This window comes from Octopus bimaculoides, chromosome 3 (genome assembly GCF_001194135.2).
Source record: "Octopus bimaculoides isolate UCB-OBI-ISO-001 chromosome 3, ASM119413v2, whole genome shotgun sequence".
Classification (NCBI taxonomy): Eukaryota; Metazoa; Mollusca; class Cephalopoda; order Octopoda; family Octopodidae; genus Octopus; species Octopus bimaculoides.
The window spans coordinates 36323013-36342709 of NC_068983.1; the positions used below are offsets into that span (position 1 = coordinate 36323013).

The 19697-nt window shown below is 35.3% G+C and overlaps 1 protein-coding gene across 1 annotated transcript in view; it reads right to left on the bottom strand.

Moving 5' to 3' along the window:
• Positions 1 to 19697, bottom strand: part of LOC106873908 (uncharacterized) — a 324095-nt gene that overhangs the window by 26171 nt on the left and 278227 nt on the right. The window contains exons 12-15 of the mRNA XM_052966147.1: positions 10883 to 10978; positions 7041 to 7097; positions 5132 to 5281; positions 1109 to 1219 (exon numbers count right to left, since the gene is read on the bottom strand). Of these exons, the coding sequence (XP_052822107.1) occupies positions 1109 to 1219; positions 5132 to 5281; positions 7041 to 7097; positions 10883 to 10978 (414 nt within the window). The remainder of the gene's footprint in view (positions 1 to 1108; positions 1220 to 5131; positions 5282 to 7040; positions 7098 to 10882; positions 10979 to 19697) is intronic.

Here is a 19697-nt window from a genome sequence, read left to right on the forward strand (position 1 = left end):
TATCGTTGATTAAAAAAAATGTGAACAAGGGCACTCAGAGAGTTCAAACCTCCACCAAGGCAACACGATGATTAGTTGGAGATGATTTTTAAAATGAGAATATCTGAAATAAACTTGACTGCTCTCACAAATGAGAATAGTAAAAATGAAACAAACCTCTCTAAAAGATTAAGTAAAAAAAAAAAAAGGAAAAATAATCCAGAATCCTTGTCTGGTACTGGATCGATCTCAAAATCTAATGAGTTTGTGCCAGTTATGAGGCCAAACATCCCTGAAAGTTTCATCCAAATCCATCCAGTGGTTCTTGAGATATCTTGTCCATGGACAAACAAACGAACATGACTGAAAACAATACCCCTGCCTTTGTTAAGGTGGAGGTAATGAATAAGCATTATGTTTGACAGAGTAATTTGAATGCTAAAGGGTTAAAGCAAAGTACCTCCACCCATTTATACTGGGTGTGGCATTAAACTGCATCTGGTGGTGAGGCTCCAGTTTGGGAGTTCTAGAGAGTGTGGAGTCACCCTTTATTACCATTATTCCCATGTCAGCAGTACTTGTCAGGGTCCTATCTATCGGTTAAATAAACTTTTGTAAGGGTAGATTGAGGTCCTTAGCTATGGTAAAAGCGATCAATCTAGAAGGGAAACCCTAAAATAAATACCCTCTTTCAACATGCCCTAAGCCAGCATGGAAAAGTATGGCTGATAAAACTAACAAAGGATGTTATGTTAGAGCCCATTCTGCTGCAGACAGAGATGACATGAGGTGAATGACCTTCACTCATATATGTCCAATGCCACTGTCACTGCTGCCACCATCACACTATCTCAGTTCTTCTCCAAAGGTTTCAATGGTGACAGTCAGTGGCTGAAGCGAACAACATCAAACTCCCTCATTCAGCAAATGTCACATATCAGGAGGTTTCAAGTTGTGAATGTGTAGCAAGGCTAATGGCAGTGCCCCAGCATGGGCAAGCTCTCAGACTGAAACTAGTAGCAAAAAAACAAGCAAACAAAAAAAAAAAAACTCATGCTAAAAGATATAGAGGGGAAACTCATCATTGTTTCTGGGTTGAAATTAAAAATAGGAAAATAGAAAAACTTACCACTACAAAATTCTTGAAATATTCATTGCTATTACATTGGGCCTTAATATAGTTCTGGCAATGTATTTGATCAGCGCAGAACCTTTGGTAAGGTTTCATTAATTCTGGGAACTGAAGGAAAATGAAAGAACAAATAATAAAATACATTAGAAGTATGTATATGACTGAAAATTTTTTTTAACTCTTTTGAGGATCATGGACAAAAGCATGCAACTAATGAAAAGTGCTGCAACCAGCAAACACAAAAAGATCATTATTTCAACTATTTAAAAGAATGAAAGCAAAAGTACTTTGGTCATATATTAAGAGCACAAGGTACATACAAACTATTACAGCTACAACATTGATTTTTTGAGTTTTTGGAATCTTAGATCATAAAGTCTTTTTGGATTACTGATTTTTCTAAACTAAGGGTAAGCACCTTGATCAACACACTCTAAATAAAGCAAATATGAAACTTAAATAATTAATTGAAATAGAGGTATCTGAATATAAGTGTAAATTAGTGTGGATTATAAGTGTCTAGAAAGCTGGTGTTGTCCTTGTACTAGAAGGGAAGATAAATGGTTAATACTAGAGAGCAAGACCTAGTTTGATTACATCAAGAACTGGACTTAAACTATTGTATGATGAATGTGTTAAAAAGTGCAGAGGAAAAAACCCAAATGCAGATCCTTGATATTCAGCTTGCTCAGAGCAAATGATATCTAATGAATACAAACAAACAACCACATGCACCATCGTTCTTATGTTTGCTTTTCCATGCTGGCATGGGTTGAGTGAAACTTTTTGATGCAGTGTTTTATGATCGGACAAACTTCTTAATGGCAACCCTTTTTGTTACTTTCTCTGGCATAAAGGGACATGGTATACTTATTCTAAAAACCAAGACACACAGAGTATAAAACCCACAGTAAATATGTTAAAAAAAGGTGTGATGAGGTAACCAGTTATATATTATTTCAAAACAAGACTTCAATACTTTACTGAAGCGCAATAGAAATATTTGAAGAAAATGATAATGTGCAAAATAAAAATCTTAAACAAGATTTACTGGTTAGCTTAATTACTACTTGAAGGATGATGATGATGATAATTCATTTCTAACACATTTCGTGAGTGGGGAGAATATATAGCCAATTAGATTGCCTTCAGTACTTGACTGCTACTTATTTCATTGAGATCAAAAGAATGAAAAAGAAGTTAAACTTGATAAGATTTCAACCCAGAAATGTAAAAAGAATTAAACACAGCAAAGCAATTTTTCAGTTGCTCTAGCAATTTTATCACTCGAAATTGCCCCTAATATACATCAAAGTGAAGAATATGTAATGAACACAATTGAAGATATCATTCATGGTTAACCAGACCTTTCAAAGTCAGAATATATCTACAGCGATACTGATGTTGGCAAGTTGGTCCTTGAAATGGTAGCGACCTGCTTTAACATGGTACATGTAATGAATTGGTAACAATAATCTGGAACGTGCGCATCCAATGAGATCAAAGTGAATCATCCTGATAAATCATCAAAGACAGAATGAGAACCACTGAGATATCTGAATCCCTTCTGACAAAAATTTTGTCTGGAAGGAAATTAAGAAACTACCAAGGTATAAAGATCTTGAAATGGAAAGAAACAGGGTGTGGAAGATAACAGTAAAAACAGCACCAATAATAATTTGGTTGCGGTAGCCATGTGTCTCCGCTACAGCAAGATATTTGTTTCCATCTCTCTATCATAAATTTAACCTCTCATCATCTGGCACAAAACCATTTCTCTCAATACTATTTACTCCCCATCTCAGTTGAAGAGTCTTTATGTTGCAAGTTACTTGGTGACCTTGCTGGTGCTGGCGCCATGTAAAAAAATGCACCCAGTACATTCTGTGAAGTGATTGGTGTTAGGAAGGGCATCCAGCCATAGAAACCATGCCAAAGCAGACAGTAGAGCTTGACACAGTCCTCTGACTTGCCAGCGCCTGTAAAATCACCCGACCCATGCCAGCATGGAAAACGGATATTAAAAGATGATGATGATGATAACTATACTAAGGTCTACAGAAATGCACACAATAATAATAATAATAATAATCATAATAATAATAATAATGAAAAAAATATTTAGACAAATACATAACAAAAACACCAGGACTTACAAATATATATAACATGCAGAAAATTGCACTACTGGGCACTGCACACATCCTACGCAAAACACTTTCAATACAGTAACCATAAGAGCATCACAGCAAACCACAGCATATACCCAAGGCACACAGAGCTGCGCTTGGTAGTGAAGTGAAAGCCCGTTATAAAAATGAAACTACTGAATAATAATAATAATAATAATAAGTGCTTAATAATCGAAGTAGCAATGCCAGGAGATCAATATATCATGAAAGAAAGAGAAAAAGTTGATAAATATGGAGACCTGAGAACCGAGATTGCTAGGATGTGGCAGCTATAAGAGTCGAACATAAAGGTTATCTCTATTGTCATCAGAGCATTGGGTTCAATACCACCCAATCTGAAAAAACATCTTAAAACCTTAGAGATACCCTACAATCTAAGTGTATTGCAGAAGTTGGCATTACTTGGATCTGCACACATATTGTGTAAATTATTGTCTGTCTGAGGTCCTTGTTGTGACTTGACAAATAGTACAAACCTCCAGTAGACACAATATCTTCAATCAACAACCTCACGATATTGTATACTATGCAATGTCTATGATAATAAAAGCCCTGATAGATGTAGCCCACTTCCTGTGAAAGTTTCATTTCAATAACACAATTTATACAGTATACTTGTAGCACAACTCACATGCTGTACAAAATAATCACCCACATTTTACACATGGAAGTTGGATGTAAGAGATAATAATGATAATAGCTATACTCTTACATAATTGACACCCAACACTATAATACATCCCATGCATCACCGATAATTCACACAATTTGCATACCCACACAATAATTGCTACCACCCAAAATCATAAATAAATGCACGCAACACACATGAAAATACAATCACCAACCCATGCAGATAAACCTTTCACCTTTTAACACCTGACTTCCATATTACATTCAACACAAAAAACGAATAAAACACTAAAATAATGCCAGAAACAACAAAAGAATTCCCACAGCAATGCAAAATAAATGTAACATAGAAATATAATTCAACAGGCCACATGACAATGCTGTGTGTACTTCAGGAACACAGCGGTACACCTGCTTGTGGTACAGCAGACATTCACATAGAAGTGTTACAAACATGACAATGATGATGATGTTAAGGATGATTAATGATGGTGACCCATGCCAGCATGGAGGGTGGGCGTTAAACGATGATGATGATGGCATGATAACAACCCATACAATTAAACCTTGTATGTCAGAATATGCAGTGTAGTCCTCATTTAAGTGGCAGTATGGTGTATGTAGTACAACAGAGCTGAGGATAGTACCTAGTCATTCAACTAACAGCCTGCATGCCAGCGGTTTGTGTGTGGGTTAATAGATTTCTAGTAAAACTGCCTTCATGAGGGCTCTAAAAGACAGTGGTGCCAGAGAAAATAGATACACATTCCTAGGTAAAATATGATCAAGAAATAACAAGTAAAAATGCTTAAAACTAGAAAGCTACCATACTTAAAATAACAATACAGTTGAACATATGTACTGTGACAAAGAGAAAGAATATCCTAAACAAAGATCACATGACCACTATTTACTCTTTTACTCGTTTCAGTCATTTGACTGCGACCATGCTGGGGCACCGCCTTTAGTCGAGCAAATTGACCCCAGGACTTATTCTTTGTAAGCCTAGTACTTGATGAAACAGTCTATATTTACTTGTTGTATCCATGACAAATGATTAGAAATGCTGGTCATGTGACAAATTTAATTGAAGAAAAACCAATAAAAGTAACAAAAAAAAAAATGAAAATGATTTGTTTATTAAAATGGATCCTCACTTCTCCCAAAACAAATCAACCCCTAAACCAGTAATTACCTTTGTAAAGCCATCCTTTAGTAAACTGGGATTAATTGGTTCATGTGTTTGTCGAGAGACTTTCAAAGATTCACAGAGGTACTCCTTCCAAAATTTACTGTTGGCTGCAAACACTTCAACAATATTACTAAACAACTTTTCTATTTCAATCTGAAAAGGAAGAAATATGAAATTTGGTCAGAATATAAAATACAATGACAGAGATGGGAATGCACAGAGTTTGGTGAAGAAGAAAGAATATACATAGTTTGTGTTGAAAAAAAAGAACAACAAGAATTCAGTTTGCTTTGGTTCATGTAATGTAAAAACACTGTATTTACTCTATAATTGCCCATGGGCATAGAGCGTAATGGTTAAGAGCGCAGGCTAGTAACCCCAAGATTGCGAGTTCAATTCCAGGCAGTGCCTTGAATAAATAATAATAATAACAACATCAGCAAAAAAAATACCTTAGGAATAAGAACCCAGAGTTGGGTTCAAAATTCTACCAGGACACCTGATGAAGGCTGGAGAGTAAATCAGCTGAAACATTGTGGTAACAACAAACAAGATAAGGACGGATATGTGTAAAAATCATGCCAAAACAGACAGTGGAACTTGGCAAAGTCCTCTGGCTCTACCAGCTCCTGTCAAATCATCTGACCCATGCTAGCATGGAAGACTGATGTTAGATAATGATGAGAGGCACAAGACCTGAAATTTTGGAGAAGGGGGTAAATTAATATCATTGACCCCAGTACTTGATTAGTACTTTATTTTACAGACCCCTGGAATGGTGAAAGGCAAATACTGCAAGACATTTTTTCTTGATGTTCTTACGATTCTGCCAGTCCTTCACCTTTAATCAACTTATCTTAAATTCTTTTATTTGTTTCAGTCCTTTGATTGTGGCCATGCTGGAGCACTGCCTTTAGTCGAACGAATCAACCCCAGGACTTATTCTTTGTAAGCCTAGTAATTATTCTATTGATGTCTTTTGCAGAACCGCTAAGTTACAGGGATGTAAACACACCAACATCAGTTGTCAAGCGATGGTAGGGGGACAAATACAAACACACAAACATATACATACACACATATACATATATGTGTATATGAACAGCAGTGACATTTAACTTCAAATCTCAGTGTTTGAATGTTTCATTTATATATATATATATATATATATATATATATATATATATATATATATATATATATATATATAAATATATATATATGACGGGATTCTTTCAGTTTCCATGTACCAAATCCACTCACAAGGCTATGGTCAGCCCGAGGCTATAGTAGAAGACACTTGCCCAAGGTGCCATGCAGTGGGTCTGAACCCAGGACCATGTAATTGGTAAGCAGGCTGCTTACCACACAGCTACTCCTGCGCCTGTTTCTAATTTAGATATAAGGCCAATAGCTTTGAGGTGAGGGATTAGATGATACCTAATATTTAGCTGATACTATTTTACTAGTCCCAAAAAAGATGAACTGCAAAGATGACATCAGCAGGATTTGAACTTGGCATGTAGAGAGCCAGAAGAAATACCACAAGGCTGAAACAGGACTAATGTCATCACTGTACAACCAAAAATCAGACTAGTCACCCACGCATGCTATTTTTGATTAATTTAAATTCCATGGTTGTCTCCACTAGTTTCTCTTGACCAGAATCAAACATTAAAATGACTGATTTCTCTCGTTTCAATGGGTGTGATTTTAATTAATTAAAATATTTTGCCTTACTACATTAATTATGTTAACAAATACTTCAGAAAGTAATAAGCAAACAATTTAGTGTTGACTATAATTTTTTCCATATTATATTTAAGAAGAAAATAATTGCCAAACAAAAAGATAAACAAATAAACATACACACACATACATGTAGAGAGAGAGAGTGATGAAACTTATTTACCTCTTTCATGACACCAGGCAGTTCCTTTTGTACAGCTTGAAGGCAACTTCTAAATCGCTGAAATTTGAAAACAGAAAATGGATAACCAAATAGACAAAAGAGAATAGGGCTCTCATGCAGTGGTGGACTGGGTCTAAAAATATGGCTGCCTGGAGACTAAGGGGACCCACCTGCAACTACAATGCTATCATTTAATTTTTTTTTTTTGTTAAAAGTATTCTTTTCAACCGTCTACAAACACAGCCAGGCATTCTTCCAGGAGTGAGTAAACAATTCTCAAACTTGAGGGATGGGCCCCTTAGATACTAACATGGGCCCCATATATGGATTCTAATGGTGCAGAGGCCCACTTGCCATTGGGTAAGCTGGTAACCTAGCCAGTCCGCCACAGCTCACATGTTTGGAGCAAGGGTGTAGTTTGTTATATCAACCTCAATAGTTAACTGGTATTTATTTACAGGAGAGCAGTATCTACTCTCATCTTCCTCTCAATGAGGAGCATGAAGAAGATGATAAGGACTCGGTTGAAGAAGAGAGTTTCTACTCTCAGTCTTTCAATCTTATCCACTGTATAATTTCTTTTGCTATTGCCACCAGATCTGTGTTTCTCATGGCCAGTATGTGTGTTCCACAAAGATTGAAAAGGAGGGAGACAAGCTAATTCCTATGTTTAATTAATAATATCAAGAGTGTTTCAAATTTTGTAAACTTGTCCTACATATGGCTGTAGTATGGGCCATGGCTACATTTGAGGAAAAAAGAAATGAACCAAAGGTTGGCCATTATAAAAAGAAGTTCTTGATCCCAGTCCTAATAAAAAAATTTAAAAAAAATTACAATAGCTTATGGAGGAGATGACAAAGGTGTGAGATATATGGAGCATCACTGTACTCACGAAGACCTGTCTGTCACAACAGAATTCATCATCATTTAATGTCCATTGTCCATGCTGTCTTGGGTTGGACAGTTTGACTGGGCTGGCACGCTAGAAAGCTGTGCCAGGCTCCAGTCTGATTTGGCATGGTTTTCTACTGCTGGATGCCCTTCCTATGCCAGCCACTCTGAGAATGTAATGGGTGCATTTATGCGTCACTGGCATGGGTGCCATTTGTGTGACACCGGTATCTGCCACGACTGCAATTTTGCTCGGCTTGATGGGTCTTCTTCTCAAGCACGACATAATGCCAGAAGTCTTGGTCATTGCCTCCATGAGGCCCAGCACTCGGAAAGAGCTTGGCCATTTTGCCTCCATGAGGCCCAATGCTTGAAAAACTATGGTTCCTCTTAAAAAGTGCTGATGCAACATAAAGAAAGAACACCCAGTACACTCTGTAAAGTGGTTGGTATCAAGAAGGGTATCCAGTTGTAGAAACCATGTCAAAACAGACAATGGAACCTGGTGCAGCCTTGCCAAAGTTGGTCAAACAGTGCAACCCATGCCAGCATGGAAAATGGATGTTAAATAATGATGACAGGTATTGCTTGCCTTTCTCTGACTAAATCAAGAGTTGTAACAAGTAACAAGAAAAAAAGGAAAGAAAGCTCAAAGTTAAAACACAGTTATAATTTATCTGAATATTATTTGAGTATTCATGTATTGTTTATTGAGTAGAATAATCACTGAACTTCTAAATTTTTTCCAATAACCTGACCAATTTGAGAGATGTTTTTTCTTTTTTCTTTTACACAGAAAAAAAAAAAAGAAAAATCAATACAATTTCTGCTGTTAGAGTAAGCTAATATTTCAGTCACAGCTGTAGAAATTTAAGCAAAAATGGTGATAATTTAGAATGTGAAAAATTAATGTTTCTTATTGCATACACGTGTGTATGTATGTGTGTGTGCATGCTCGTGGAATAAAAAGAACACTAATTTTCCACATTTTATATTTCATCTTTTTTTCTTAAATATGTTTTTTTTTGTGTAATGCCAAGAGGTGATGAACAATACCAGAATTTTTGACTCGAATTAAATATAACAAACTACTGCAAATTGTTAGAGTATCCACATAAGTAAAGTTAAGACCAACTAGAGGAAGGGTTATGTAACGGATGCATTTCCAATTATATCTTATGCAAACCTGAAAGTGTACATATTAAATGATTTGAAAATATCATTAATTGGTTTGACTTCATTATTACAACAGTATATATAATGAATAAATAGGGATAAAGTGTCTAGGCAGGTACTGTAGAATTCAAAAATATGCAGCTGTACAAATCTCCACATTCATTCTAATTATATATATATCTTAAGACGGCGAGCTGGCAGAACTGTTAGCATGTCTGGCGAAATGTTTAGTGGTATTTTGTCTATCTTTACATTCTGAGTTCAAATTCCACCGAGGTCGACTTTGCCTTTCATCTTTTTGGGGTCAATAAATTCAGTACCAGTTGTGTACTGGGGTTGATCTAATTGACTGGCCCCCTTCCCAAAAATTTCGGGCTTTGTGCCTAGAGTAGAAAAGAATTATATATCTATCTAAAAAAGCACCTATACTGGTACCATGTAGAAAGTACCCCTTGCATCGCACCATTTCCAAAACCCTGTTTTACACAGTGAAATTAATAATTCCTGGAAGGAATTAGATGTAAATGAAGCTTAAAGCATTTGAGGAAGACTAACTTAATGACCCATATTCAAACTTTATTTTGTGTTTTAAAAAAATGACTATTTTAACATGGTAACAAAGCAACTATGCTCCACAATAAAGATGTAGCTCAGACCAGAAAGTTATCTTATATGTGTATATCTAAAGCACAATATTGCTCTGTTTGCACCTTGATCAGCCCTTAATGGTTAAAGAACAATTTTTCTGTTACAGCTTTACTTCTTATGGGAAACAATACAAGAAAATGTAACATACGGATAAACCATAAGATAGAGAAATAATAAAAAAAAGCTTATCATCATCAGATGAAAATAATTTTAACTTTGGCATAAGGTCACAAATTTGGAGGTAGGGTATAGTCAAGTGAATTGACCCTGATACTTGACTGATGCTTTTACTGATCCAGAAAAGATCAAGGGCAAAATTGACCCTAAAAGGATGAAAGGCAAATGAATCCCAGGATGGATGAAAAGCAAATGTGACTGTGGAAGAATCCTTTCTGCTGAAGGCACAAGGCCTGAAATTTGGGGGAAGGGGGCTAGTCGATTACATCAACCCCAGTGTGTAACTGGTGCTTATTTCATAGACCCTGAAAGAATGAAAGGTAAAGTCGACTCTGGCGGAATTTGAACTCAGTACATAGTGACAGGCGAAATGTCACTAAGCCTTTTTCCTAACGTTTCTTATTTCTTTATTGCCCACAAGGGGCTAAACATAGAGGGGACAAACAAGGACAGACAAACGGATTAAGTTGATTACATCGACCCCCAGTGCATAACTGGTACTTATTTAATCAACCCCGAAAGGATGAAAGCTAAGTCACCCTCAGCGGAATTTGAACTCAGAACGTAGCGGCAGACGAAATACTGCTAAGCATTTCGCCCGGTGTGCTAACGATTCTGCCAGCTTGCTGCCTTCCTGAGTGCTAACAACTTTGCCAGCTCGCCACCCTTGACTGTGGAAGAAAAGTACAGTTGGCCCCACAAGAATGAAAGGCAAAGCTGAGACTAAAAGCTGGAAAACAAAGATCATTCTGGAAAGTTAAAAGGTAAAGTTGACTCCAAAGGATAAAAAACAAAGTTGACCTCAACAACATTTGAATTCAGAATATAAAAATGCTTTAACTAAGTCTTGCAAGACATTTTGTTTATAATGATTCTGTGAATCCATGATATTCATTATTTTCATTCAGCAATTATCTGGAGAAATAATTCTGATGATAGTTACTTACAGTTGTTATCACTTGAAGAGATTCTATGTATGTAATTTCTGTGCTAAGTAACTCCCATATTACTTCCTGTTGACTCCGGATTTCTTTTGGAAGCTCCTAAAAAGAAAAAGCAAAAAGCATAAGTTAACCCTTTTGGCCCAGCTGGTACATATTTGTATCAGTCAAAAATTTTACAACTCAAATCTTAAAAATTTCCATTCTATGTGATGCAGTATAGAACCACTCCAGTTTTTCTGATAAGTATGTAGCACCAGACGTATGATCGGAATGTATGACACTATAATGACAGCTCAAAAAGGCTCACATGCATACACCCTGCCCCTGCTATTACCAATTTCAGAAAAAATTCTTGAGGAAAGAATTCTGGGTTGAAAGGGTCAATAATGGTTTCAAATTTTGGCACAATGCCAGCAAGTTCAGGAGAAGGGATAAGTTGATTATATCGATCCTGGTGTTCAGCTGGTACTTATTTTATTGACCCTGAAAAGATGAAAGGCAGAGTTGACCTCGGCAGAATTTGAACTCAGAACATAAAGATAGACAAAATACTACTAAGTATTTCATCTGGCATGCTAACGATTCTGCCAGCTCATTGCCTGAAGCTTAAGTTAATAATGACAATAATTGTTTAAATTTTGGTATAAGGTCAGCTGTTTGGATGTTGAGCTCCGTTGATTACATTGACCCCAGTACTTGACTAGTACTTGATTTTATCAACCCCCAAAGGAATGAAAGACAAAGTTGTCCTTGGTGGGGTTTGAGTTTAGCATGTAAAGAGCTAGAAGAAATATGCTAAGCATTTTGAAGTACTCTGGCATCATAATTTTAATGCTTACTTTTTCATGCTCGCATGGGTCAGGTGAAGATAAATACAAACTCACTTACACACAAACACACATACGACAGGCTTCTTCCAGTTTCTGTCAACTAATTTCACTCACAAGGTATTGGTAGACCCTCAGAAATAGTACAGGACACAGTGCAGTGGGGCTGAACCCCTAACTCTATGGTTTGAAGGTGAATATCTTATCCACACCATCATGCCTGCACCTTTAGTTATTTGTATGTAGAATATATTTACAAGAATTTAAGGAGACTATTGACAGCCTGTGTCTATCAGTGCAAGTCAATACAAAGAATAGAAAAAACAAATTAAAAAGATAAATGATGCATCAGTTAGTTTGCCTTGATATGATATCTGCTGTTTCAAAGGAAAAAATGTCCTTCATTGGTGGAGTATACACTATCTCTTGCTGATAAAGATATTGTCTCAGCTGCTGATAAACTAGTAAAACCACATAATTTACTTGAACTGTATTAAAAAGCAGAGCTGTGTTTTGTCCTCCATATAACTGAAACATTTTTGTGAGGCTACACAACCTTATTGTTGTTTAGCTCCAGGCCAGTACTGGCTAAGCAAACCTATGATCAAAGCATTCCAACCATGACTGTCTTGTCATTTGCCTAAGCAATGCTGCCCCTTAAGACTATATTATCCAATAAATTCCCTTTTCTAAGATGGTAATGTGTGATTGCAAGGAGATTTGGTTGTTATTTCTAGTAGGTCAAACTATCACAGAGAGACTCCTGCATAGTTGTACTATAGTTTAACATTATATGAAGCTTTGAAATATATTTCTGGTATTTTAATATGTTGGCTGCCATATAGCTCACCAAAGGGTTGTAGTGATAAGTTTCCAAAATTCACACAATCCTTCAGTGGATCATCTCATTATTTGTCTAAGGGCCCTTTGGGAGCTGATTGATTAAATATGTGATCATGGTACACTAGAACAAAATTCGTTTTTTCAGGTTTAAAAAATATTTTTCCTTTTTCTTTTGATCTTCACATTTAAATCATACTGAACTTCACCATATAAAAGGGTTAAGCTAAAAGAGTAGATAAACAGAAAATAACTATCAGAGTTATATGGAATACAGAGAATTTCAGGATTTGACACTGTTGGAGTTACTGACACTATGAGAATAGGGAGAAACAGGTAAAAAACCAGCTTAAACAGGAAATAAATCAGCCAATCAGAATAGAGATTTCTCATCATTGCAGTATTGGTTTGTTTACAAACGTCTGCTCAGAGATAAGGTGTTCTTTAGAATAATTTTAAGCAAAGCTCACTACAACCAGGTGCATCTTGAGAGGAAAAGCAAAAGTGTAGGATGTTCACATCTGCAGAAATACTGCAGGAATTAGATAGACAGTTCTGATGAGGATGAATGGGAATTCAACAAATTTATCCCAAAGATGATTTAGAATCAGTTGATAAGTACGGAAGTTTTGAAGTTGAAGACAAAACAAGAGGTGCTATTCATATTTCACAAACTGAAAGCAATGTTACTGCAATAAAAGAAAGACTGGCAACACGTCAAAACGTAATGCTGGAATTAGACAGAAGACTTGTCAAGTTTAAATAAGAACCTAAGTTTTTATGTTTCTGTTATGTTATTTTCAATAAATCCTTTTCTATTTGCAGAATGTGCGTTTTAAATAGTATTGGCTGTGATGCTCAAGTCCAAACGTAGGTTAAATTCCCAGGTAATCACAATAGGCTTTAATGTAGCTTGTAGTGTTTCTCCTGGCTTTATTGCAGGAAATATTACCCTAAGATTTAGTGCTCAAAACCTTTGGTCCTCATTAAAAAAAAAAAAATAAATAAATAAATAAACTAGCTACTTTTCAAGGAATATTTGGTTGTTACATAATGTGGGTAAAATGACTATAAAACTACTACTTTGGTTTGTTAGTTTATTGTTAAGCAATGGGAGCAATAATCACTTTAGACCTTTCAGCAAGATATAATTTGATCCCTCTGCTGTATATGAAATTAGTAAAGCATTGCCTTTGAGCTGTCAACTCAATATGAGATTATGATTTCAGTTAATTATTACATACGGTGAAATTTTAGCTACTAGTTGCAAGCGAACACAAATCTTCTCTTTCTGCTGTCTAATGTTGTCTTATAATTCAAGTGACTTTTACATCACAGCTACATATAATTAGTATTTTAATCATGACAATGCCAGTTTTATGAGAAAATACTTGTTTGTGACTTTCTCCTTATTAAAATATTCTGTCATCATTCATATTGCAAAATGAAGATGTAAAGGAGAAAGAAGAGAAAAGAAAACAGAAGACAAGGTCAGTAAATAATTATGTAGTGAGAAATGGTGATGGTTGTTAGGTGAAATATTTCTATGGAAATTATGCGGTACATGTTGTTGTTGTTTGGTTTAGTCTGATAACAATAGGATGCTGTCACAATACTAAGGAAGTCAAAAGATACGACTCTTTGTTAATTTGTCATATCTCTCAGCCAGCATACACCTGGTATTACAGGGCACAGAAACACCACTTTCCATATTAAACAACACATTATTATTATTATTATTGAAATATGTAATCTTCAAATGGAGATAACACCTGCTTGACAAAGCCAACACACACAAACAGATTAATCATTCCATAACTGTTGATTTATGTTAAATAACAGCATAATTTGCATTCCAGCAGGTGAGCTACAGAAATAAAGATAACCACAAAAAAAAAAAGATGCAAATTCAAGGAGAAGATCTGATGATCACATTCTTTCCATGAGACTGAAGTGCGGGGGGAGGGGGGAGACAGATTGTTTACATTTTTAGTTTACTCACAGTGAGGCTTAAACGGTGCTGTGCATAAAATGCACATTGTTTAATCAATGTGTAATCAAAAGTACAAATATGCAAATTAGGCTATTCAATAATGTGTTAGCCTCATTCATGACTATTTTTTTACAGCAGCCGTCTGTGTTATGGATTAGGGAAGGAAGCTGGCTATGTATTCTGAGGAGTAGGTAACAAATAGTGAAACAGTCCATTAGGAGACTCCCTCCCTGTTTTTTTTTGTGCATCAATAATACAGAAAGAATGTATTTACATTTTTAGTTTATCCACAGTGAGGTTGTGTAATATTTAAATTTATTCCAGTTCTTTTGATTCACACTGTTTGCATTATATATACACACACACACACACACATATATATATATATATATATATATATATATATATATATAATCAATATATCATGTGACTGTGATTACATGACTGACCAGGCTATCCGATGTTGTGCATTTGCCTTGTTTTAGACTTCAAATGATGCCACCCTGCTGACTAGGTGAGCAGGCCAACATGCCACCCCCTTGATCAAAAGGGAGTATTGGAACAACATGAAATGAAGTGCTTTACTCAAGAACACAACGGAATCGAACCTATGATCTAGCTATCGTGAGTGCAACAGCTTAACCACTAGGCCATGCTCCTTCATATACATGCACACACACACACACACACACACACACACATATATATATATATATATATATGTATATAAATGTGTGTGTGTGCATGTAAGAGAAGAAACCTGTTGCATATATATGTATATACACGCATACATACACATGTATGTGCATGTGTAAGAGAAGAAACCTGTTGCATATGTATGTATATATATATATATATATACACACACACATACACATGTCTGTGTGTGTGCATGAATGCATGTAGGTCTGTATATAGGATGAGTTTTGGTACAGTTTCTGTTTGCCAAATTCTATTTATAAGGAATTTGTCAATATCCAAAATTACAGTATAAGCCACTTGCCCAAGGTGAGACGCTATGGGATTGAACATGAAACCATGCAGTTTCAAAGCAAATTGTTTATCGTCACAGCCATGTCCACTCTAGTACAGCTAGAGTGTGTGCTGCCCAGGGCAGCCCTTCTGTTTGCTGCCCCCCTGGACCCTGCAAAAAACATATTGCCTATAACAGACTCAAAAGTGCTGCCCCTTTAAAAGTGCCACCCAGGGGTGGACTGCCCCCACCCTACCTAACTAGTGCATGTCCACATTTATTTTTTGACTAGACGAGTCAAATAAACATTTCTCTGTCATGACTTGAATCTAACATCTTTTACCTGTCAGTTGTAACACTTTATTTTATCCAAACACCTCAGAACATTTTGGTTTACTTTGTCTCAAACAGAAACCAGTTGTTAGCATTTAGTATAAGAAAATTAAACCCAGTACAGTTCAGTTCATCTATTTGTGGATGTTTGGCTGTAACAAAATAGCACCATGATCGTATTAACCTATTTGTTACTATATTTCTGTTGGAATACACAACCTTTGTTACAATTCATTTTGAAAATAATGAAGAATCTAGTAAAATAATTTTGTCATTATTAAGCTGGTGTTTAGAATATAATTTAACATGAAATTTTTATAGGAGGTTTTAATTTAGATCAATTTAAAACAAACACATTACATCATAGAACCATAGAGAGTCTTGGGAAGGTTGTAAAAATTTCTAAGTGAAACAAGAATCCATGGCAACTGTACCACACAAAATATGAAGTACTAAAACTTCAAAAAATGAAATAAATTATAATTGCTATGAAGAAGAGGAGAAATCCTACCAGAAATATTAGGCTTTTCTCCTAATTCTCCCACTCTTTCTCTACCACCCCATCTATTTTTTCTTTCACAGTAAAATGATTTATTCCATTTTGCTGAGAAAGTTTTTTTCTCTAAAAGTTTCTGAATTAATAAAAAAAATAGGTAATTAAGTGAAACTGGAAGACATGGTGGATCAAAATTATATAAAAACTGAACCAGACTCACTCACTTCAGAGTCAATAAATCATTAGCTTGTTCCAATTAATGATTTAATTATCAATTAAATCGTTAACTGGCAAGAATTTAGAAAAAAGAAGGGAAAAAGGAAAATAACGTCATGAACTAGTACAGTATTTAAGGAATTAAATTCCTTCTTATTTAGAATGGAAACAAAAAAGGTAGAATATGTATTGATTGCTTGATTCTATAACAGCCAATCAAGGATTAGTGTCAAAATTTATTCTTAGCAGCAGAAAATACCAAAAACTGTTGCAGTCCTGTACAAACAAGGTAAATTTGAGTTATGTTAATCAGTCATTGTAAAGTGCTGGTGTTTCAGACAGCCAAAGATAGCTAGAAGTGTGTGAAGACTGAATAATTTTATTTTTAGTATCAGGAGCTAACCGAAACAAGTAGAGATCAACAAAAAACAGTGGTTAAGTGTCATATTAACGAGACATATGAAATCTTGGTATTTCAGGCTGCTAACATTGGCATAAAACAAAAATAAAAAGTTTAATGTACCGTAGCTGCCAGTAGGTATATGTATGTTGACATAGGCAGGATTCATAGGCTACGAATAGGCATGCAGAATAATTTATAGGCTAATAATAGGCACATATTCATTTGAATAGGAAAATAAGTGACAGGCAAATGGATGGAAATGAATGATGCTACATGTATGAGGAGTTACACCCTTTTACAACTACAGCACAAAGTCAAGACAAGGAAACACAGACACACATGCATGCATACACACACACACAATGAACTTCTTTCAGTTTCCATCTATTGTACCCACAAAGCATTGGTTACCCAGGGATTATAACAGAAGATACTTGCCCAAGGTGCCACATAGTGGGACAGAACCTGGAATCACATAGTTGGGAAGTGAACTTAACTGCATAGTCATGCCTGTACCAGGTTTAACAATATGAAATTATCTTTTGAAATGCAACCATATGAGATGGCAGTTAATTTCAACAAAGCCTTCCAACATAAAAAATTTCTTCACCACTGTCATGGGGACTCCCTCATTGACATGTCTCTCTGAAGGGGATAAACTATGTACCAGCTATACGCTGAGGTTGAGTCAATAGACTCAATTCTTCCCCCCAAAATGTGATCTAGTAACATCAGTATGGTGGAATAGTAGATGATGATGATGGTGGTGCCATTTAATCCATTACCTGCCAGTGATCTCATATGAGATCACTTAAAAATTACAAATTTCGTAATTATCTGTCAATATTTACACATATCTAACCTTTTTGCTATATCTACTAGGTATATTTCTCTGATATTCAAATGAGGTTTGCTAATTTTTCACCCAATATCTCGCTTATTTCTATTTAAAATGTTATTTTGATCATTCCAGCGTGTTTCTAAGGCTGTTTTATGCTAGAAATCAAAGTTTCATAAAAAAATTCCAGTTAATAGAATTATGGGAGGTAATGGGTTAAAAAGCTGCTGTTCTGGCGCAATGTAAAAAAAAAAAAAACACCTGTGTTTTTTTACATAATAAAAATGAATGTCTTCAGTGAAGAAGTATTGTGAGTTGACAGCAAAAAGTAGTTGTGGTAGAATCAAATGTGTTGGAAAAGTTGGAAATTCAGAACCAGAAATGTTGAATCCCCACACATGATATGGTGCCAGATGAAACCCACAATAAATATTCTTGCATTACAGACTCATTCAGTCTGTGCGAACAAGGGAGAAATATGGAGGTAATGAAGAATAAAACTGAAGAAAAGAAATACTGACAACTTGTCAAGGACATGTTTTAATCCTTTAACATTTAAACTTGCTATATCTGGCCCAAAATATTCTACTTGTTTTATATTCAAGCTGGCCAGATCTGGCTCTTCATGCTTACCCTACAATGCCATTATAGAAATAAACAGTTATATCATCAAAATATCTTAGCTATGAGATAATGCAAGATTAATTCAAAACAATATGAAGAAATAAATACATTTGGCTAAAAGACTAATCTGAATGCTAAACGATTAATGATAGTCTCTTCACTCACCAATATCCCTAAGTGACATACACTATTTTCCCATCTCTAAAACCCAACCTTTACTCTGCCATCACAAGATTTTTTTTCCACAAGATTATCTGAATACTAATTAATCTACTCTATAGCATCATGCAGCATAACAATCTCTTTTCTTTGCATTCTCTGGCACTTCATCAACTGGTCAGAGCTCTGCCAAGTCTATAATGACTGACCTTATTAGTAAATGTGCTTCTAATTTGATTTTATCTGACACAGCTAATCGATGAGCAGCCACCATGAGGTTGCTGAAACAGCTAAAAATAATAGCTGATTCTCTCTGTTATCTTAAAAAAGAAGGACACAGTGAGTAATGCAGTCCTAGAAATTTTAATTTAATCAATTTAAATTGATCTAGATCACTTTAAAGCATGAAGACTATATCAGAATCAGGGGCAATCTCAGGTAAATATGAAAAAATATAACCCTAGGTATACTCAGTCAGGGCTGATTTGGGACTAAACAACAACAACAATGATAATCCATAGCATTCTGATATGTATGTCTTTCTATATTTTTTACACAACCGAATCTTACCATCCACATACATATGAAGTAACCATCCAGAAAGTAAAGGATGTCTCTAAGAGAAGGTGAACTCATATATAAAAGTTACTGTTTTACTGAGCCAGATATATTGCACTCTGTGCTTCTTGGTATTGTTAGTGAGAGTCATTGTGGGGTTGTGCAAACTGCGCTTGACTTAAAACTCTTGCATGGATAGTGCTGACACCTGTCAGTGATGGTCATGTTCATCTAACGAATAGATAGCCATCATATATATATATATACGTATTTGCCTTTATATATTTAATCCTTTATATTGAACACTCAGTATTTCATATATTCAATAAGACATATTCCATATATTCAATAAGACATTCAATACTTCATTTCATTGTACCATCCATTTTTATATTATATATTCCATATCCCACATTAATTTTACAAGAATATAAATAAAACATAAAAAACAGACAGAGTTGGAACTCTTTTAAATAAAATAATATATTCCTCTATACACGATCATACAAAACCCCTTTTTTGTATTTATTTTTACTCACACACACATATATATATATA